Here is a 24,500-nt window from a genome sequence, read left to right as displayed (position 1 = left end):
AAACAGCGAGTGGTAACATTAAAAAACAGGCAGAAACAGTACTATGATCATGGTCTAAATTTCTAAAACCTTGTGAGCTTGGCGATAGGGTAAGGATGCAAAATTTAGAAGGAAGGTGGAAACCTGCAGTGGTAACCAAAGTAACAAGTGCCCCATGCTCATACATTGTCCGCACCGAGAATGGCCAAGATTACCGGCGCAACAGAGTACATCTGCGTCATAACAGAGGTACAAATACAGGAGTTACAAATATTCCAGATGCAGTGCTTCATGTACCACCAAGGATGTCACATAGTGATATAAATGAGACTCTAAGCTCAACTGATGCTTCACATGTGGACATACAGGAGGGACAATTACTGAGTACAACACCAACCGCACAACTCTCTGATCACAGCTCCAATGTGATTCTTCCTAGCACAACAGAAACAGCACAAGTTGAGCCACCCAGTAGATTCTCAAGATATGGACGGAGAATCAAGCCAAAGTATTGGGAAGATTATGACACTACATAACTGTGTGCTTTGTTTGTTTGTTTGTTTTAGTGCTTGTTTTTTTTGTTTTTTTTTTAAATGTATATTCCTTTATATCTAATATATATTGTTTTATTTTTTTATTTATTTTTAAGAAGGGAGATGTAATGAATATATCATAATGGTTTGTTCCAGTTGTTGCTGTTTATATTTGTTGCAGTTCATATATTCTAACACTAGGGACAAGCATGAGGTATAACAGTGAAATAGGTGTGTTATCGTCAGTTAATAAAAAGTTCTTGAAGTTGAACAATGGTGCTTTATGAGTTCTGTGCATTCTATAACAGGAGATCTTTACATTACTGAGAACCCTAAGGCTTACTTTCCATTTAGGTGGTAAAATTTGGAAACTGGTTGTTACATAAAAAACTCCATAGACTTTAATGAGGAAAAATGTTTTTAACACAAGTTTCCAAACTTTACCACCTCAATGAAAACAAGCTGTTGAAATCATTGAATTATTACTGTCTAGCTTTCCTAGCAACTTTAATTAAAAAAAGATGACTGAGGAGCCATCAAGAAAATATTGTAAGTTTGTTAGTTGTGAGACCTACTCAACTAGGCCTAGTTTTCATTGAGGTAGACTTTAATGGTGATAAATGTTTTTACTTTACCACCTTAATAGAAACTAGGCAAAAGTATGAAAATGTAGTAATGTGTAATTTTTTTTTGTATTTTGTTTTGCAAATACCCTATATAAATGGGGGGGATATGCTTTGTAGTTATGATAACAACACATACCATTGCCCTGGTCCAGGTCATCACCAGTTGCGGTCCACGTCAGAGCAATCATTTGATTCTGTATTCTTGCTTTCAAGTCTGTTATTCTCTCTGGTTTATAGATATCTGGTAGGGGACCTGAGGGAACATTTGAAACAATAAAAGAACCCCCTGAAGCTGTCCTGCTGAATGGTCCGAGGTACAGTTGAGAATTATCATCATTCACTTGAGGCCTAGAGGGGTTCATGCTGATTTCTCCTGCAATAAAAAGACATTTAGTTTGTTTGCCTGTGTATGTTTCATTATTAAATTAAAGTTTTATTAAATACTGATCAAAGTCTCTACAGAAATACAAAAAGGTTCACAATAATATTTTTTACAGTCATCTATAGGTATTTACATTACTGTAAAAATACAATAACATTATTAAATATTGTCAATGGCCTAGATTTCCAGTTGCTTAACATTGCCATACATAAACATCATTGCATGGGGGATTTTTTACTACCTTTTCTAATCCATTTTAAAAACACTTACATTTATAAAAAAGGAAAAATTACTTAAACACATGATAAACAAACAATAACTAAAATAAATGGGTATAGCAGTTGTTTAAGGGATTTTTGTGTTTGAATTTTCACAGTCATTCATAAAAACAAAAGTAGCATGGCTATGCAGCTTGGTAGCCCTTGACGTGCAGGCTTCATGCCCGGTGCAAGTGGTTAACATCGGAATGTAAACACTCGCTTGAAAAATGAAATCACTCAGTCATCAATGTGATCACGTGATTTTAAGGCTGGGATCGGATCACGGAGGACTGCCTACGATGTTAGGCACGCCCCCTAGTCTGATTTTGCATTAAACAAAAGGAGGAGGCTGCGGAACTCAAAAAAAGTTAGGACGTCCCATGCTGTCCTAAGGGCATTAAAACCCAGCACTGTTAAGATGGCATTGAACGTCCTAAGGGCGTTAAGAACACTGCTTTCTAACCTCTCCTCCAAAGAAGTGAGTCAAAGCATCTAAGACGCATTCATCAATGAAGACTGAAAAAGCCCTGTTTTCCCACAGCAGGAAAGAGGATAATAGGAGTAGGTGGTGAATGTATCCTTGCTCACCAAGAATGTGGGGTGACAGGTTCCCTGACTGGGAAGAAAATATGTCCACACTCTGGGGTTGTTAGTATAAATTTATGATACATGTGCAATTAATAATTTATTTTTATGAAATAATAATAAAAATGTTTAAATATCCAAACACTTCATTGCAATCATAAATTAGGATTCTGATGATTCTTTTTAATTTGTTCAAAGTTATCTTTTTTATTAAAAATAACTTGTGCATCCTATATGTAAAACATTGTTGCAAATCCAGCTGCTATATTGTGCTTACGCCAACCTCATTATGCTCTCATGGAAACTATTTAAAGGTTTTTCTTTTGTGATTCAGCAAACAATTTAAAAAAAAAAGTTTTTGATTTACCTCTATTATAAAATTTACTTCATCCTCATGGTAATCTTTGTTGAAGAGATATAGAGATATCTAGATAGGTGGCGTGTATATTTGTGGAGCAGTACATGACAGTAAACACTGCTGCCACCTACTGTTCATGCAAATGTATGACATAGTTATAAAACTGCTGCCATATATTGCTCTAGTCCCGTGCACATTCCTATGCATTCCTACTTCCTTTCCAACAAACGATACCAAAAGAACAAAGTACTTTTTATAATAGAAGTTAAATGGATTTTTTAAAATGTTTTCATTTTACACTCTATCTGAATCACAAAAGATATTTTTTTGGTTTTATGTCCCTTTAAGTTTCAACAGAGGAGACCAAGAAAAAAACTTGATAAGAAAAGTAAACTGGATTTTCAAGGAAAAAGCTGCACAAATAGCAGTGAAACTTAAGTTGGAGATAGCGAAGGTTGGTCAAAGAGAAGGGTAAGGATTGTATACCCACACTAAAAGGGGGTAATCAGACAGCGTGTTGCTTCGGATCATATGAAGAATATCCGTAGACTGACTTTTCCTCGTAATTTGAGTGTTACACCCTGAGTGACCATTTTACCTTTTAATTATATTGTATTTGAATAAATCATTTAAAGAATTTGATCCTGCAGTCTGCCGGTAGGTTTATCAATACGCTTCTATATCTCAGAGCTGGATCATAGCTCTGGAAGATGTGAGCACTCTGTTAATTCCGGCTAATGATTGTCTTCATATACAGTGTTATACTATAAGATCTGGTTTCTCTCCTTTTTGAGGACATCTAATGGGATAACAGCTATAGGAATAATTCCATATGGACTTGTGCCATCTACAGTTTCACAGAATATAAGTATTCAGTGTTGGTTATATGGTAGTTTACTTTTTTTTTTTTAGTGTATTCACTGTTTTCTGAAAACCATAGAGCTTTATAATTGTGTTATAGCCTTGTTTTTTATATTACTTAAAATATATAGTTGAAGGTTTGGTATGTTAATGATTAATGTAAATATGCAAAGTAGCTAAAAGGTAAAGTTTAAAAAGTACTGATTAAAGTGAATGTAAAGTTAACCATATAAGCAAAAGTGAAACGATAGAAGTGAAAAAATGAATGAGAGTTTCATTCATGAAATCGTCAGTATATACTTATCTTCAGATATATTTCCCTAGAAACGCTATACGGATAACATTTTCAGCAATTGATTGACAGAGGAATCATCTGCAATCAACTAATCGTTGTTTCCCCCCAGGGCGTTCCGTATTCGATCTGGTTGATTTCTGTCGATTTCTGTCCGCCGCCTCAGATCAGGCTGACAGGTTATGAAGCAGCGGTCTTTACAAACACGGGGGTTTCAAGCTCCATATGGAGTTGATAAATATGCCCCATAATCTTCATTAGTGATTAAAAAGGGATTATTCTATGGGTTCCATTTATCAAGTGGGGCCAGAGAGGAGCCTTGTTTGCCCAGCCTCGCAGCAATTGGGCAGCATTCGCTGTCCTCATTTAACAATACAGGATCGGATTGGGATGATTCACATCCGCCACACTTTAGGTAGTGGAGAGGTTACGTAACGCGCTTGAAACACTGGGGCTCCGAAGCTGCATTTGCAGAGTAATAAATGGAGCCCTACATCATTTTTCTGAAAAGATTGAAAAACTTTACAAACATACCATTTTCTACATAGCCAGGTATATAGTAAGCACGACTTTTAGAAAGGGCAAGATCACTTTTATTTTCTCTTCCTTCTACACGCACTTTTAAACTATATCTTCCATTTCCTTTGAACTCGGTGAAGTACCTCGAGTAGATTCCGTCATTTTTTATAATATCAGCACCTGAAATACATAAATATTATGTTTATTATATGCAGCACGATCTACTTTATTTTATCTACAAATTCCGTCATTTTGGTAGTTTTTTCTACATTCAGTCAAATAAATGAGTATTTGTTCTAAAGCTTCAAAATTATGAAAAATGCCAAGATAACAACTGATAGACCAGAGATCAGATTAATTAAGGAATTTCAAAGCAAAGTCTAATCCTACATAAAATGTATTATTAAAATAACATGAAACACATTGAGACTGTAATATTAATTATAAAATTATGCTTTAAATAAAAAGTCTTCTCTGTATATGTTTTCTGAATTTGTGAGTTTGCCATTTCTAAAATTTAGAAGTGCACACTGTAGAATTCACAATTTAACCCTGCTACATATCTGCCCTTAATTGTTTGCAGCAGAGGTGATGCAATGAAATACAGCAAAGCAATGTACATTTTACTGTACAAAATGACAGTGGCTAGCCTTGCCTTCAATAACAAGCCCAGATAAAGCATCGATGCAGGTTGGTCATTGAAAATTAATTGCAGCAAAAAAAGATGTTAATGTTTCAGAAAGTTTTCAGACTCAGCTGGTTGAATAATTAATTGCAATGCAACAGAAAAGTCTTTCATTTACACATTTTTTTATACCCCTTTAATTTGTTATATAGAATATGTAAAAGTACATATTCTATATACATATTTTTCACAAAAATTGTGTTACTAGTCACTTAAAATTTGTGAGTAGAATGAATGTTTGTCTTACCACTTTATTAGTATTTCTAATATGTTTATTGATATTTCATTTTTAAAAATAATATTACTTTATAATAATTTATACAATTACCTGCTCCATTGTCCAACAGTTCTTTTGTAACTGGGCTTCCAATCTGTGGTTCAACAATAGCTGTGACTTTTGCCCCTTTGATAGGCAGATACCCTTGGCTTACTGTTGCATACACAACCATAGGATTAGGGAACATATTTATGTCTTTGTTCATCTGTGCACTGACCGTAACAGGAGCTACATTTTCATCAACGGCTTTTGAATTCACTGTTATGCCTATGACTTCCTTTGCTGTAAAACTGTTGCACAGGCTGTACTCCCAAGGCCCTTTCTAGAAACAGAAATTAAATTTTAATATTTTAATGATTTTAGGTTTGTATACAATAAATCACCAATTCATAGTTTAAGATATAAAAAAGAAAACAACAACATATCTTTCATAAAGGGGCATTAGATTCAAGCAATAACTATATAGCATTAGAGAGATTTCATAAAACAACACAGATATTTAGTCATTTTCAAGGACTTGGGTTTATGTATTTACTGGAGACTGTTGATCAATAGCTATGGCTGAGTAAAAAAGCCAGGCTTTGTGTTATATACTTGAAGAGAAGAAAAGTTGAATACATATGAATTTATGTTAATAAGAAAATATATTCATATTAACAAGAATGAACTATCTCCAACGAGAATGGAGTTTTATAGTTATGTAGAGTTTGCTTAGTTCAGTTATTTTTGTTAGATCTAACTTGTTAGTTGTTATAACAAAGTGAGTTATGCTTTATTTAATCATTTAGGAATGTATTTAATTTCTTTAAAAGTTTTATTGATTAAGCCCTAGATTACAAGTGGAGCGCTAATTTATTGTGCGGCCGTAAATGGGCACGCGATAAATAACCAGCCATATTTAATAAAGCGTTTAAATGTGTCTTTACTGTAAATATTTCACATTCAAATGTTCTTCACATAGGGGAATATGTTCTAAGTATTTATAAGTAGATATTCTTTTTTATATATATATATATATGGAATAATCTTGTTGTTGGAGGGCACTCACAGGACTTATTGAGAACATGAATATATCATTTTAATTTTCAAAATTAATTTCACATTAATAACATGTCATTTTGACATTTTATTAATGTGAAATTAATTTTGAAAATTAAAATGATATATTCATGTTCTCAATAAGTCCTGTGAGTGCCCTCCAACAACGAGACTATTCTACATACTAATCTGAGGATAGCACCCAGGCTGTGGGTACACAATTGTGGATGAAGTGCTAGGCCACCGGCTACATATTATATATATATATATATATATATATATATATATATATGTATATATCTATACACACACATATATATATATATATATATATATATATATATATATATATATATATATATAATCTAAAGAACATTAGATATAAATAGAAATATGTATTTATGAATAATTAGAACATATTATTCTATGTGAAGAACAATGGAATATGAAATTTTATTATTTCATGTCGGGTTAGCACACTTGAAAAAACATAATCGGGTATGCGCATGAGTAAGGGTGTTCGTTTTTTTCTATTTTTCACGCTCCATTTAAGTCTATGGGGGAATGCATTAATATGGTCAACTTTGGATACGCACTCTAATTAACACATGCAAAAAGCCTCTGTCTAGTAAAGTTAACACGAGTGGGAGCACAAAGTACCGCTCCACTAGTGATCTAGCCCATAATGGGGAAACTTACTCTAAGGGGCCAATTCAACAAGCTCCGTATCGGCCCCAATGCCTCTGTATCCGAGCAAGCCTTCAGGCTCACCGAAAACAGGAGTTAAGAAGCAGTGGTCTTAAGACCGCTGCTCCTTAACTCGTCTGCCACCTCTGAGGTGGCAGACAGCAATCCACCCCCTGCTAGCGGCCGATTGGCCACGAATGTGCAGGGGGCAGCATTGCGCAAGCATTTCTAGTGAAATGCTTGTGCAATGATAAATGCCGACAGCATACATTTATCGATGTGCGGGGGACATGATCCTCTACAGCGGATCATGTCCGCACGCACTTTAATAAATCGGCCCCTAAGTGTGTTAGAATTTTATTCTAAACCTATGATTATTTAAAATAACAGTCCTTGTAGCTTTAGTTCCTACGTTATGCTGTATACTTATTTATTCACATTTATGCTAATGACCATGGCCAGTATTTTTTTCCAGAAAAGATGGCAACTCTAATTTAACTTATCTTTTTTATTGCATTACTGAAATAGGATAAAGTATTAAATACAATGTTAAATACACACACTTGTAAACTGTAGGTTAAAAACCAAGTTGCAAAAAACTGCTTGCATTTTTAATCAGCAGCTTAACTGTGTGCGTCTATTACATTTTGTTCTATTACTGTTGAGACTATTTCCTCTTCATTTGCAAGCACCCAATGGCAGTGTGGGTAATGTAGTCCCCTTTATCATTTCCTGTTTTGAGGGACTATTATGTGATTATGTATTATGTGACCTTGTAGCAGCAATTTTGGATTTCTCTAAAAAGCTTTAAATGTCTTGACATTATTATTCTGGAACTCTCTTGAACAAGCTAATAATAAAAATTATTATTATTATAATTTGTAAAAATATAAAATTGATTTATGATATTTATAAGCATCAAGTCCCCATTATCTGTCCGAATCACCACAAGTTTTTAACCCTTTAAGGTGCCTACTATTTAGACATAATTTGTTAGAGATTGGTTGCTAAAAAATCCTCTACATCCTCTGTAAAGACAGTACAATTATTTTTAAAAATAATTTAAAACAGGACAGGACTTTAAAACACAAACATTATTTAGCAATAAAATTATACTGGACTCAAGACATTTGTTTAGATTTGGTTAATGTAAGGCTTATCCACTGTAACTAGGAATATTCTAATATTTTTTCAAGAAAAAAATGTAAGTTATACAATTATCACAAACAGTTGTAATTTTTTATGTCTTTAGCTGACAGTACAGGTTGTCATGTTAATATTTTTTTCATAACCATTGACATTTAAAGGATAAAGATTAAAGAGATAAACACAACCTTTAGAAAAAGCGTATCAACTGAATTCCCTACAAACAAAATCCCCATAGATTTGATGGTAAATTTTGTCGAAAATTAATTCGATAAACTTTTGTAAAGGATTGTGTTTGACATTTGACCCATAAATTATCATATCTTTTGATTAGATTACCTCTGCGGTTCCTGGAATTTCTAGTCTGGAAGACTTAGAGATTGTGTCACTGATAAAGTGGGCGGCAGTATATTGCTTTCCCGTTGGGTCTTTCAGTTTGATAGTCGGGACTGAACTTTGCCATGTGACTAGGAAGAATGTTTTGTTTCCCACTGAATTGTCAATAAAGACTGTACCATTCAAACATTCTTTTGGTGAAAGATTTAAAGCAGTGCTTTCCAACTGTTTAAATAAAAATAAAAATTATTAAGCCCTGTAAAAAAAAAAACTGAAACATTTATATAACTTCTATCAATGGACATTGGCATTTGCTCTTCAATGAACCATTCCACTTGTATTTAAAAAAAAAAAAATTGTATTGTAATGGTAAAAAGAAGTAGAGTATCTATTTATTAATGAAGTCAACCATCAATTTCTTATTTAAATGGACAGTCTACATGGTATCAACACGCACCTCAATCTAACTGCTGCACATTGTACACCTCACACCAATCGGTGCCACCTCATGCAAGGCAAAAGTGAATACAGTATGCTAAGGAAACTTTCTTTATTCGGCCGCCCTAATATGGCCGCCAAACTCCTACTCCCTCCTCCTTCCTCCTTCTTGTGGGTTTGGTAGAAATTGCTTCCAGCAATGTGCGTGATTGGATTGGATTACAGGAGACACTCGGGCTGACACATTGTGCATGTGCAAAACTATGGCGCACATCATCAATTTTTTCAAGTGAGAGCCTGATAATTGGATGCTGCTACACAATAGACGTGCCCACGGATTCTCTAGGAGGAGTTATGCTGCCATCCTACAACAAAGTATTTTTTAAAATACTTTTTTCCTTTTGCCATGCATGAAGTGCCACAGGATGGCATAGGGTGCCCTCAGCACAACAATCCCAACAAGGTACTTGAAATCCCATGTAGACTGTCCCTTTAAATGTAAACAAATTGAAAAAAACTTAAATATCATTACACTGTAGGTATAGATTTTGTTTCGTACCAAAAAAGAGAACCACTGGCGCTGTTAAAAACAGCTAGGATTTAAACTACCATATAGGTGTGTGCAAATATAAATTCCTAAAACCTCTCTAGGTAATAAAGTGCGGCAGGGAGTGGGAGGGAGTGGGCAGGCCCTAAGCTTCAGAAATTATTTGTTTAAAGGAACAGGGAGGGATCAGATAGCTACACTACAGAAAAGGGGTTTGGGGTGCAGGGGGGATACTAAATGGCAATCGCGGGAGGAGGTAGGTGATGGGACCACTACACTACAAAATTGTTTTAAAAAAATTATTATTATTATTTTATTTTTTTTAAAAAAGGGTTTATAGGTACTGGCAGACAGGAGGGAGGCAAATCCTCAAAGAAAAGTATGGAAAACAGCACCAAGAGATATGTGGCTTGTGGGGCACAGAACCCAGGATCTGCCTTATCCTGCAAACACTCCAAGCAATGTAATAATTTGTTCCAGCCACCGATAATTAAAAGACCTTTATTTCTTCATCAACTAGGGTCTTAGACAAACATACAACGTTTCAGGCCTGCTATAGGCCCTTAGTCATGTATACTAAACATACACTGATTCATCACTTAAATACTTTACACCTGGTCAATTATTCACCTGTTACCATGTGACTATTCAATGTTACATCACTGCCATCTTGTGGACAGCTAAAGTATATATTCCTGTTTCAGATAAGCATTCTAAACAATCACATTGGAAAGGTTTAAATATCAAACAATATTAAAAGATAAAACCATATGTACAAAATTAAAATAGAAGAAATATTGCACATAATATGCAGATGCTATGTACTTATTTCATAAATACTGATTTCAAACCCTTTCATTTTAGAGTAGGTCTTATAAATTTCAAAAGATTGCTATTAAAGATTATATAGATTACTGTCAGTTAATTACTATAGGCCTGCCTTAATAAAATTCTCTCATTTCCTTTTTAATTTTTTATATATACAGGTAATTTTCAGACATTTCCATCATATTTACTCAGCCCATTAGATTAGGGTTACAATTAGGGTTGAAATCAGTATTTATGAAATAAGTACATAGCATCTGCATATTATGTGCAATATTTCTTCTATTTTAATTTTGTACATATGGTTTTATCTTTTAATATTGTTTTATATTTAAACCTTTCCAATGTGATTATTTAGAATGCTTATCTGAAACAGGAATATATACTTTAGCTGTCCACAAGATGGCAGTGATGTAACATTGAATAGTCACATGGTAACAGGTGAATAATTGACCAGGTGTAAAGTATTTAAGTGATGAATCAGTGTATGTTTAGTATACATGACTAAGGGCCTATAGCAGGCCTGAAACGTTGTATGTTTGTCTAAGACCCTAGTTGATGAAGAAATAAAGGTCTTTTAATTATCGGTGGCTGGAACAAATTATTACATAGACAGGAGGGAGGGTTAGAGAGCTGTTTGAGGGGGGGGGGGGTCTGAGAGGTTGGAGGGTTAAGGGGCTCCTACACTGCAGAAAATAAGAGACAGAGGGATAGAGTTAGAGGGATAGGGATAGATGGATAGAGATAAAAGGATAGAGATAGAGGGATAGGAATATAGATAGAGGGATAGGGATAGAGGGATAGAAATAGATGGATAGAGGGATAGGGATAGAGGGATAGGGATAGAGGGATAGGGTTAGATGGATAGAAGGATAGGGATAGATGGATAGAGGGATAGTGATAGAGGGATACAGAGAGAGGGATAGATGGATATATATAGAGGGATAGGGATAGAGGGTTACAGAGAGAGGGATAGGGATAGAGGGATAGAGATAGAGGGATAAAGGGATAGATGGTTAGAGGGATAGATGGTTAGAGGGATAGGGATTATTGAGGGATATGGATATATGGATTGAGGGATAGATGGATATAGATAGATTGATATAGGGATAGAGATAGAGGGATAGATGGATAGGGAAAGAGATAGAAGGATAGGGATAGATGGATATGGATAGAGGGATAGGGTAAGAGGGATAGAAATAGAGGGATTGATTAATAGAGGGAAAGGGATAGAGGGATAGATGGATAAATGGATAGAGATAGAGGGATAGGCATTGAGGGATAGAGAATAAAGGGTAGGGATGGAGGGAAAAAGATAGAGGGATAAATGAAAAGAGGGATAGGGATAGAGGGAAAGAGATAGAGGGATAGATGAATTGAGGGATAGGGATAGAGGGATAGGGGTAGAGATAGATGAATAGATGGATATAGGGATAGAGGGATAGGGATAGAGATAGAGGGGTAGGGATAGATGGATAGAAGGATAAGTATATTTATTTCCATAAAAATTTTGGCCCATGTACACGGCTTTAACACTAGTATTTATATATTTATGTACTTAATACAACATATTACCTGGATTGCCTGTTGAGAAATATTTCCATTGCCGGCAGAAATTCCATTGAAGCTATCAATTAGTCCATTGGTGCTTAAGTTATCTGTTGCTGAAAATTGTAATCCTCCTGAAACAAATATATAAATATATATAAATAAATAAATCAGTTTATTTATTTAGAAATCCTAATAAACTGTTTGATTCAATTACAAATCCAATAAGGTGTGTGTGTGTGGGGGGGGGGGGGGGGGGGGGGGTATAAATATGGCTCAAAATTCCAAGTCCTATGTTACTATCCAGGACAAAATGTTACTTACCACTTCTAATCCCACCACACCACCACACCCACTACTTCACCCTTTTTTTTCTCCATTCTCTCTTAACCTTTTTCTCCACTTTCACTTTTCCTCTCTAATCTCTCTCACTGCCCTGTTTACACTCTCAGAAGTAACAGTCTAAGCACTAATGAGGTCCCTACAGCCCTAGATGAATAACATATCCTTGCATTTTCATGAATACTTAATATCCCTTTAGATAATAGTTTTAGTACATAGCCCAAAATGTGTGTTTGCCAGTGCTGCAATAGAAATGTACATTCTGCAAATAAAATGTTCCAACTTTGCTGCTTACCACAAGCCACCAGACTCAACATTCACTAACTAACTGACATTCGCTAACATTCCGTTAAATCTTCACTCGCCAATGGCTAGTGGGCTAATGGTAATTTTGAGCCCTGATATATTTATATTTATAACCCCCAACATAAATACCACACACACACACATATATAATGTATTTATTATATGTAACTCTAAATAGGCTTGCAAAACTCTCAACCATTTTACATTTTGTAACATGTACATGTGTTCATCCTTGGGTTGGGACCACTTACAGTCCATTAAGAAGCACTGCTTCCAAATTGATCCTCCATGCCCTCAGGCTTCCTTTTCTAGCCCACAGAAGCCCTTGTAATGCCTACAGACCATTGTTATATTATAAATGGACCACCCTTAATCTTACCCTGGTCAAGATTCTGCTACATATTGGTGCTATGGGCTTGTATAGCTTAAGCCCTCAGAAACATTTTTCAGCATGATAACGATCCCAAGCTCACTGCTAATGCAGTGAAATCATATATGGAGAGAAAAACAGCTAATAAAACACTGACAGTCTTGGACTGGCCTCCACAGAGTCCAGACCTGAATATTATAGAGGCCGTATGGGATCACCTGGACAGAGAAATAAATAAAAGACAACCTAAATCTAAAGAAGAACTCTGGGAAGTGCTGAAAGAAGCCTGGTATAATATACCAGAAGATTACTCCAGAAAACTTCAGGACAGTCTCCCCAAAATAGTTCAAGATGTGCTTAGTGCCAAGGGAGGTCACACTAAATACTGACTTTTGCCTGAAGAAGCCATTTTGTTCTCACAATTTAGTTTTTTTACATTTTGTGTACATATTTCTTGTATTTTCTGTTATCTTAATAGAGACCAAATAATAAATATGGATGGCCATTAAAACTTTACTAAAACAACAAATCTAATGGTGGCCTAAGACTGTTGCATAGTACTGTACATCATGTCATGAAAGCAAATCTAGGCACTTATGCAAACCACAACAATAATGTTCTGTTAAAGCATAACTCACCTAAGGCAACTGTCACATGATCAAAGTACTGTACATATTATAGTTTTGTTTCATGTTTTTAACTGTTAAATGGTATGATTCCAACTTTGCATAAAAGCTTTGCATTTATTATTATTATTATTATAATAAATGCTCTTTGGTTAATCAAGTACATTAATTTTGATTTCTGATGAGCTCACCCGTCATATTTGCAATTTCCTCTAATGCGCTTGCTGCATTTGGTCCCAAGGCAATAACATGAATGATTGATCCACTTTCTTTTATATCAGGGAAGCAAAGACGTGTATCATAATTGTCCTCGCCATCTGTTAGTAGCAATATCTCAGTTCCATAGGAGGAACCATCAAACCCCTTGTTTACCTGAAAATATATTAAAATATAAAAAGTTTGCATACTGCTCAGTTTGGCCATACCCTAAATACTGGTTCTTTATGTGTGAATTTTGTGTATGTAACTATATAAGTGGTCATTTACAAGCAGATTAATAGGCAACTGGCCAGGTACAGGTAGGTAAATAGGCCAGTGGTCATGTATATGAGGAATATTAGGCTTTTGGTCAGGTAAAGGCAGGTTATAAGGCCAGTGGTATGTTACAGACAGGTTATTAGTTCAGTGGTCGGGAACAGGCAGGTTATCAGACCAGTGGTATTTTACAGACAGGTTATTAGTTCAGTGGTCGGGTACAGGCAGGTTATCAGACCAGTGGTATTTTACAGACAGGTTATTAGTTCAGTGATCAGGTACAGGCCGGTTATAAGGCCAGTGGTATTTTACAGACAGGTTATTAGTTCATTGGTCAGGAACAGGCCGGTTATAAGGCCTGTGGTATTTTACAGATAGGTTATTAGTTCAGTGATCGGGTTTAGGTCAGTGATCGATTTACATAATCGAATGTTGATAAGAACGAATATTCTTAAAAATTCTATAATCGAATGTTATTTCCAGTTCTCAAATGTCACTTTCAAATTTGAATGCAACTTTTGAATTAGAATGTCACTTTCGAATTTGAATGTTCATAATAGATCGAATATACACATTTAAAAATCAAATGTGTATATTCGATTTATTAGGAACATTCAAATTCGAATATTACATTAATAAAACACAGTTGTAGACTAGAAATACTATTTTTAATTCAAATATTACATTTATAAAACACAGTTGTAGACTAGAAATACTATTTTGAATTTGAATCCTGCATTTTGAAATGTGATAAAATACATAGCTAAACAATCTCCTATTCAAACTAATATTTTCGAATGTTATTAAAAAATTCGATAACGAAAATTCGAAAAATAGAATGTAAAAAATGCTGTATGAACATTCGTAATTTGATTCAAACGAATGAATGTATCAAATTCAAAATTCATTTTAAATTTTGAATTTTTAGAAACATTTGTCCATCCCTACCAGAGGTATAATACAGACATGTTATTAGGTCAGTGGTCAAGTGCATTAGAAAATCACTTTATTATTGAAATGTTATTGCAATTTTACTTTTCTCTTCTGCAGTTAGTAAGAGTCAAGAATGTTTAACAGCATCTTGAATACTGATAACCAACTTTTCATTTTACTTAATAGCATCAAATAAAGTTACCTGTAAGCCCATCTTGATTCCTGCACATATGTTTGTTCCTCCAGATGCAGAATTTGGAAGCAGAGATGCTAACTTTAAACGCTCAACTTCACTGATTATTTGTAGGAGATTTGATATAACAAATGCATCAGATGAGAATTTGACCAAACCAACATAGGACCCTGGTTCAATGATCTGGTTAAGGAACAGGTCTGCTGCTTGATATAGACGACCTATTCGATCATACTGATGAAACAGCAATACACAGGATTATTGTCATTGATTGTATATGTAAAGCTGATACACATACAAAAACTGTATTATGTATGATCAGTATTATATGCTGCAGATATGTTAGTATAACTGGCACATTCTTCTTCTTTGAAATACATGTATATATGAGATTGAGGTGATCCACATATCTTCATCATATCCAATATGAGAAATATATCATTTGCATTCAACATATTTGTGTGTCTACAAATATGTGTGTCTACAAATATGTGTGTCTACAAATATGTGTGGCTACAATGTGTGTATATATATATATATATATATATATATATATATATATATATATATATATATATATATATATATGCATATATATATATATATATATATATATATATATATATATATATGCATATATATATATATATATATATATATATATATATATATATATATACATACATACATACATACATACATACATACATACATAACATGATTAATCTGTAATATGATCATTTGGGTAAAAATACCAAAAATCTTATATATAGGCAGGTTAATTTATTAATTAATTAATTAATAGCAATTAATCAGAAACCTGGAATACATAATATGAATGAATCCTCTTTTAATTAATAATTGTTGGCTCTATATATAAGATTATTTAATTCTCATAGGTTAATATATTCATTTGGTTTCCATAGAATGGAAGGCATGCTGATATATTTAGGATATACTTACACAGTAACTAAGATAAATGGATATTAGTTAATCTTGCCCCTGTTGTATAGGATTGAATTACATTGTGCCAATATACAGATTTGGTGACTGTGCATTGGGCTATTTAGTTAAATTTACTAATGTAAGTATTATTATGGTCTGGTTTAATACCTTTGTTACAAGATTTAAAAAAAAGTATTTGCAATTGCTTTTTTTTTTTTTTTAATGATTTTTTATTCAGTTTTAGAATGAAAGGTAACACTTGGGGACACACAGGACCCCTGTTCAAACATACACAAACAAAAGGATCGGACACGCAGGTCCAGTTGCAATAGCTGTCAAAATATATATGATACAACATAAGGAAATTGCAGGGATTTGTGGTGAAAATAATTCACCAAGATTGAACCCTAGTGTGGGCTCTGACTATGGGGGGAGGTGGTGCTTATAAATGAAATTTAATGCTCCAAAGAGCAAGTCAGGATAAGTTGCTGTAATATGTAGTAATGGGTTTGTCCATATAGATTGAGGAGCAGGTTCTGCCAACATCTTGAAATGTAGGTAACAAAAAAAAAATTCCAGAGACAAGTGAGATGCACATTGTACCTAGTACACACTGAACCTAGCACTCATTGCACCTAGCACTCAGTGCACCTAGCACCCATTGTACCTAGCACTCATTGCACCTAGCACTCATTGCACCTAGCACCCATTGTACCTAGCACACACTGTACCTAGCCCTCACTATACCTAGCACACATTGCACCTAGCACCCATTGCACCTAGCACTCATTGCACCTAGCACTCATTGCACCTAGCACCCATTGTACCTAGCACACACTATACCTAGCCCTCACTATACCTAGCACACATTGTACCTAGCACACATTGTACCTAGCACACATTGTACCTAGCACACGCTGTACCTAGCACACGCTGTATCCACCACACGCTGTGCCTAGCAAACATTATACCTAGCACACATTGTACCTAGCACACATGATACCTAGCACCCACTGTACCTAGCTCACGCTGTACCTAGTGCATGCCGTACCCAGCACCTGCCTTGCCTAGCACACGCAGTACCTAGCACACATTGAACCTAGCACACATTGTACCTAGCACACATAATACCTAGCACACATTGTACCTAGCACACACTGTACCCAGCACACACTGTACCCAGCACACACTGTACCTAGCACACACTATAACTAGCACACCCTGCAACTAGCACACACTGTAACTAGCACACACTGTACCCAGCACACACTGTACCCAGCGCACACTGTACTTAGCGCACGCTGTACCTAGCGCACACCGAACCTAGCACAAGCAGTACCTAGCACAAGCAGCACCCAGCACAAGCAGTACCTAGAACACACAGTACCTAGCACACACAGTACCTAGCACACACAGTATCTAGCACACAAAGTACCTAGCACACAAAGTAGCTAGCACACAAAGCACCTAGCACAAATAGTACCCATCATACACAGTACCTAGCACAACCTGTACCTAGCACACAAAGTACCTAGCACACACAGCACCTAGCACAAACAGCGCCCAGCATACACAGTACCAAACACACGCAGTACCCAGCTCAAACAGTACCTAGCACACACAGTACAAAGCTCATACAGTACCTAGCACACCTAGAACCCATGCTGCATTAGAGTATACAAATAACAAAATATAATTGTGGTGGTGCTTACAAATTAAATTTAATGCTCCAAAGAGCAAGTCAGGATAAGTTGCTGTAATATGTATTAATGGGTTTGTCCATATAGATTGAGGAGCAGGTTCTGCCAACATCTTGAAATGTAGGTAACAAAAAATTCCAAAGACAAGTGAGATGCACATGGTACCTAGTACACACTGTACTTAGCACCCACTGTACCAAGCACTCATTGTGCCTAGCACACACTGAACCTAGCACTCATTGCACCTAGCACTCATTGCACCAAGCACACGCCTTACCCAGCACGCACCATACCCAGCACACATTATACCTAGCACACGCTGTACTTAACACTCATTGTACTTAGCACACGCCATACCCAGCACTCACAATGCCCAGCACACATTATACCCAGCACACACTGTACTTAACACTCATTGTATCTAACACTCATTGTACCTAGCACACACTGTACCTTGCACACACTGTATTCAGCACACATTATACCTAGAACACACTGAACCTAGCACTCATTGTACCTAGCACACACTGTGTCTAGCACACACTGTTACTAGCACACGCTGTATCCAGCACACGCTGTGCTTAGCACACAGTATACCTAGCACACATTGTACCTAGCTCACATGATACCTAGCACCCACTGTATCTAGCTCACGCTGTACCTAGCACACGCCGTACCCAGCACCCGCCTTGCCTAGCACACGCAGTACCTAGCACACATTGTACCTAGCACACATGATACCTAGCACACACTGTACCCAGCACACACTGTACCCAGCACATACTGTACCCAGCACACACTGTACCCAGCACACACTGTACCCAGCACACACTGTACCTAGCACACACTGTACCTAGCACACACTATACCTAGCAGATACTATACCTAGCACACACTGTACCTAGCACACACTGTAACTAGTACACACTGTACCCAGCACACACTGTACCCAGCACACACTGTACCTAGCACACACTGTACCTAGCGCACACTGTACCTAGCGCACACTGTACCTAGCGCACACTGTACCTAGCGCACACCGAACCTAGCACAAGCAGTACCTAGCACAAGCAGCGCTTAGCACAAGCAGTACCTAGCACAAGCAGTACCTAGCACACACAGTACCTAGCACACACAGTACCTGGCACACGCAGTACCTAGCACACAAAGTACCTAGCACACAAAGTACCTAACACACAAAGTACCTAGCCCACACAGCACCTAACACAAACATTACCCAGCATACACAGTACCTAGCACAACCTGTACCTAACACACACAGTACCTAGCACACAAAGAACCTAGCACACACAGCACCTAGCACAAACAGCGCCCAGCATACACAGTACCAAGCACACACAGTACCCAGCTCAAACAGTACCTAGCGCACACAGTACAAGGCTCATACAGTACCTAGCACACCTAAAACCCACGCTGCATTAGAGTATACAAATAACAAAATAGAATTGTGCTACACTTTAACACTTTGAAAGTTGTATGCCCTAAAGCTATGTACAATGACATCCTGGAAGTAAACCTACTATAAAGGTTTCATAAATATTAAGGAGGGTAGTGCCATAATCAACGGTTATATAGTGAACGTATATGTTCATAAATAACTAGCATAGCTAAACCTTAACTAGAGTATAACAATAGACTGAACGAAAGGTCTCATATATGATGTCTCTTGTTGTATGTGCAGGTTTGGACCATATTGTATGGTATGCATATCAACAAATATATAACACATGATCAAAATAGGGATCCCATAAAAACATATGTGTTTCAAATGGGATAGGGATATGTATTCTTACATGAGTGATATTACTAGGTGTGTCAGTATGGTGTAAGTTATAAAACATCAAATAGTTGGGGGATGTTCAGGGAGATCACTTTTCATGGCTATTTTTAGGGTATTAAGGGCACCTAAGCCATATCCTGCCCGTGGTGTGCGTTAGGTATCTGATATTCTTCCCACTTGCAATTGCTTTTTATAACAGAATTTGTGATAGTAGAACTCAAATTCCTTCATAGAACTGTTAAAGGGATAGTCTAGTCAAAATTAAACTTTCATGATTCAGATAGAGCAGCAATTTTAAGCAACGTTTTAATTTACTCCTATTATCAATTTTTCTTTGTTCTCATGGTATCTTTATTTAAAAAAGCTGGAATAAAAGCTTAGGAGCCGGCCCAGTTTTGCTTAAGTAGGTGGATAGTGCTTGCTTATTGGTGTCTAAATGTAGCCATCCAATCAGCAAGCGCTACCCAGGTGTTGAACCATAATCTTCCAGCTTTTTAAAATAAAGATACCAAGAGAACAAAGACACATTGATAATAGGAGTAAAATAGAAAGTTGCTTAAAATTGCTGCTCTGTCTGAATCATGAAAGTTTAATTTTGACTTTACTAACCTTTAACCGTGTATTGTTATGTAGTTTATCTAGTATCTCCCAACATTTGCAGGGTTGAATATTGTTAAAGGGACACTCAGGTTAAATTAAATGTTCATGATTCAGATACAGCATGTAATTTTAAACAACTTTCCAATTTACTTCCATTAAAAAAAATGTGCACAATCTTTTATATTTACAATTTTTGAGTCACCAGATCCTACTGAGCATGTGCAAGAATTCACAGACTATACGTATATGCATTTGTGATTGGCTGATTGCTATCACATGGTACAAGGGGAGTGGAAATATACATAACTTTGAAATGTGTTATAAAAAAAATCTACTACTCATTTGAAGTTCAGACTAAGTGCTATTGCATTGTCTTGTTATCTTGCATTTGTTGATTATGCAAATCTACTGTGTTTACTGGTCTTTTAATGTTTCTTGTTACATAAACTTGGTAGTCTGTGGTTACATCTAATCTGTTATTGCTACTATAACATTAAGTAAAAAATATTCCACAGGAAATGCTAATTTGTAAATGTTTTTGTTACCAATTTGTACCTTTTATTTTATATTATTAAAGTCTAAAATCGCAATCATTGTGTCTTATTGTGCTGTACGTTAGACTGAGTGTATATGCCAAATACACAATCTAAATGAATTTACGTATTATTATAATTAGTAATGAAAAATTATAGTCACTCCTGGTATCCAGTGACTATATTTGGTCAAAATGTGGTGAAATATTGACAACATAAATTTAAAGTTTTAGTTTCAATAAAGTAGTAGAGTACTGCCATGTTGAAACTTAGATTTCCCTTATCTAATATCTTCTGCTGTGGACAACTAGGGACATATTTAAACAGGCAATAAAGTGACCAAACACTGATCTGTGCAAACAATGGCTGGGTGGAATATGACATTGCTAAAGTAGCCATCTAAAAGGGTATCCCTGCTGTCAGCCATTATGTGCACAGTTTAGTGTTTGGACAATTTAGTGCTTGTTTGATATCTGTCCCTAATTGTCCTCAGTAGGAGAGAGAAATAAGGGGAAAATTTAGGTTCCAACATGGTATTACTTTATTTAAAAAACACATAAAAAACATGGGGATTCATAAAACCAATAAACAAAACTAACAATGTTATATTACAGTAAAGGGGACTAATTAAATAATGACACGTTCTTAAACATTTTATATTACAATGTTATACTGTTTAATGTGCATTTACGTTGTTAAAAGGATACTGAACCCAATTTATTTCTTAATGATTCAGATAGAGCAACAATTTTAAGAAACTTTCTAATTTACTCCAATTTAAAAAAAATGTTCATTCACTTGCTATCCTTATTTAAAAAGCAATAATGTAAGCTTAGGAGCGGGGCCATTTTTGGTTCAAAACTTGGGTTGTGCTTGCTGATTGGTGGCTAAAAGCACCCACCATTAAACAAGTGCTTTCCAGGGCCTGAACCAAAAATTGGCTGGCTCCTTAGCTTAGATGCCTTTTATTCAAATAAAGATAGCTAGAGAACGAAGAAAAATTGATAATAGGAGTAAATTAGAAAGTTGCTTAAAATTGCATGCTCTATCTGAATCATGAAAGAAAAAAAAATTATGTTTAGTGTCCCTTTAAGTTCTTTGTTGACATTTACAACTTGAAATTGTGTATGGTATAGTTTAAGGGGCACACAATTTGAAAGTGCGTTATAAAATGTTTAATTCTGCATAGAAAACAAAAATATAGACTCTGCAATATAATTTCATTATTTATTTTTCCAAATTTTCTAGTAATTTAAAGGGCCATTATAGTAAAATATTACATGCCCTAATCCTTTAGAGAATGTGATTTTACGCGTTATCAGACCTGCTCTACCTCTGAAAAAGAGCAGAGGTGCTGCTCAGGATCCGCAGTGCACTGCTGGTCCCAAGCGGAATCCACAATTAATTCAATAGCAGCACAATTGTTTGTATATCTTACTCATGTAGTGCTGCTGATTGGATCAGCAGCAATATCTGCTCGGGACCAGCAGTACACTGTGGGTCCTGAGTGGCATTTCTGCCGTGTGTTTAAGCCCTTGGCAGGGGTTAAACACACAGTAGAGCAGGGTTGATGGTCTAAAATTCTAGTTTTGCTAACAAAATTACCATGGCTTGCTTTGTCAATTCCAGTAACAACTGGTTCCTCTAGAAAAGGCAGGTATTGGAGAAGTTTGGAAATTTAAAACAATTGCATCAAATTAAAGGATTACTTTCTGTTATAATTTTTAAGCTAAACAACTAACATATTAAAGTTAATAAACATTAATTAAAACCTACTGACCTATATTTTCTCCAAAACGAAGTTTCATAACGTTCTAAAAGTTATATCTTTTATTTGCCGATAATGTCACGTTATCCTGCCCACTATTTTCAGCACTGCATGTTCAAAATACTTAAACCAATAACTTTGTGTTTAAAGCGCCATTTTGAAACCTAGGTATTGTAAACGGATTGGTACAGAGCAAAGGATACCCATGGAGTGGGTTTGGAAAACAATTAAATTTGCAGACAAGATTTCTGATATACGGTAGAGATGTTAATGAAATGCTATTGATAAAAAGCGTATTTGGGGTAGTTAGTTAGAACAGGCATAGAAAATATTTACTTACAGTGGCCCTTTAAGTGTAAGTACATTTAGAAAGTGTTTACACCTGGTCAGTATCCTAAATTATTATGAGACTTAAAAAAAAATTCTAATTAAAGGGACACTGTACACTAGATTTTTCCTTGCATAAATGTTTTGTAGATGATCTATTTATATAGCCCATCTGGGGGTGTTTTTGTAACAATGTATAGTTTTTCTTATTTTTTAATAACATTCTGATTTTCAGACTCCTAACCAAGCCCCAAAGTTTTAGATGCATACTGATGTCTACAGATTCCTACGACTTCTATTTGTATAATCTGTCTCTTTATATGCGAGGGGGGGGGGGGTGTCTGCTGTTCTGGTTTTACCAGCCCTTCTCACTGGGTGTCCCAGCCCAACCTCATCAACCGTGTTAAACTGGGAGCTTCTAAGTAAGTTTTTAAAAGGTTTTATACTGGATTTTTAGATCAGTATTTGTGCCTAATCTTCTTTATAGTAATGTCTATTACAAGCAGTTAGATAAAAATTGGTGTATATCGTTCATTTAAAAATAGTTTTATCTGATACTGAACCATGCTCTATTATAGGTGGAAGAAACAAAATATTTATTAGATGTACTTTTTGATTTATATAAAAGCTTCTAGAATGCATTATGTTTTTCCTCTTAGGGTGATAAATGTATTTCACTAAAAGAACATTCTTACAAGTTTATGTGATTTATTGCAACTATTTGGTAGGGAAATACCTGGTTAAAGGGGCAATATACACCAGATGTCATATAACTGCTTGTAATAGATTATACATACAGGAGCAGCCGGAATCTGTTGACATCAGTATATGGGGGTAGTTATCAAAGCGTCTAATATGAAGCATTCGCGACGTCAAGTACGCTCGCCACACTTCGACATACATCGCCGTCGCGGACCGTAATACGTTCGCCTTAGTTATCAAAAAACCAGTCCAAAATATGCGCGTCAAGTACGGTGCGAAGAGCCGCGTACTTTTGTTAACTAAACAGTCATCGATGTCTCATCGATTCGAGCTTTTCCCAACTTTATTTATATCTCAAGTACATTCAATGAACAGAGCACATAACATACCTTGTCAGCAGATGATTAATATATCTCAATATAGATAGATAGATAGATAGATAGATAGATAGATAGATAGATAGATAGATAGATAGATAGATAAATAGAGATATATTAAGATAGATATATACACACTGCAATTTGTTTTGCTAGCAATATTTTAAATATAGCAAGTAGCAGACATAATTCATATCAAAATGTATATTTCTTGTTCTGACAAAATGTCATATATTGGAGATATTTATCCTTATAGTTTCAAGTGTAACGTGTATGTATATATACAGAGTATATGTATTCAATAACAAATATCTAAACGGGATATGACACAAATATTTACACCAGTGGGAGCTAGATGATCATTGAGACATTTCTTTATATATTAATTCATTGCGCCAAGTAAGGTTCAACAATGTGCACTAAAGAGAGACATACTTGGAGCCTAATTATTTAAAAACATTCATTTTGTATTTGATATTTCAATTCCGGGTCAACATATTTTCTAATTGACATGTTTCTTTTGCAGCATCATATAGATAGATATAGATAGATATAGATATCGATATATATCTATATATCAT

The 24,500-nt window shown here is 35.5% G+C and overlaps 1 protein-coding gene across 1 annotated transcript in view; it reads right to left on the bottom strand.

Moving 5' to 3' along the window:
• The window catches only part of LOC128641299 (calcium-activated chloride channel regulator 1-like), a 69,178-nt gene that overhangs the window by 5,762 nt on the left and 38,916 nt on the right, over positions 1-24,500 (bottom strand). The window contains exons 7-13 of the mRNA XM_053693903.1: positions 15,176-15,400; positions 13,758-13,938; positions 11,950-12,056; positions 8,568-8,789; positions 5,409-5,679; positions 4,411-4,575; positions 1,275-1,511 (exon numbers count right to left, since the gene is read on the bottom strand). Coding sequence (XP_053549878.1) covers positions 1,275-1,511; positions 4,411-4,575; positions 5,409-5,679; positions 8,568-8,789; positions 11,950-12,056; positions 13,758-13,938; positions 15,176-15,400 — 1,408 coding nt within the window. The remainder of the gene's footprint in view (positions 1-1,274; positions 1,512-4,410; positions 4,576-5,408; positions 5,680-8,567; positions 8,790-11,949; positions 12,057-13,757; positions 13,939-15,175; positions 15,401-24,500) is intronic.

This window comes from Bombina bombina, chromosome 10 (assembly GCF_027579735.1).
Source record: "Bombina bombina isolate aBomBom1 chromosome 10, aBomBom1.pri, whole genome shotgun sequence".
NCBI classification, from domain to species: domain Eukaryota; kingdom Metazoa; phylum Chordata; class Amphibia; order Anura; family Bombinatoridae; genus Bombina; species Bombina bombina.
Note: the sequence above shows the minus strand (reverse complement) of the source record. Positions and strands in the feature narration are given on the sequence as shown.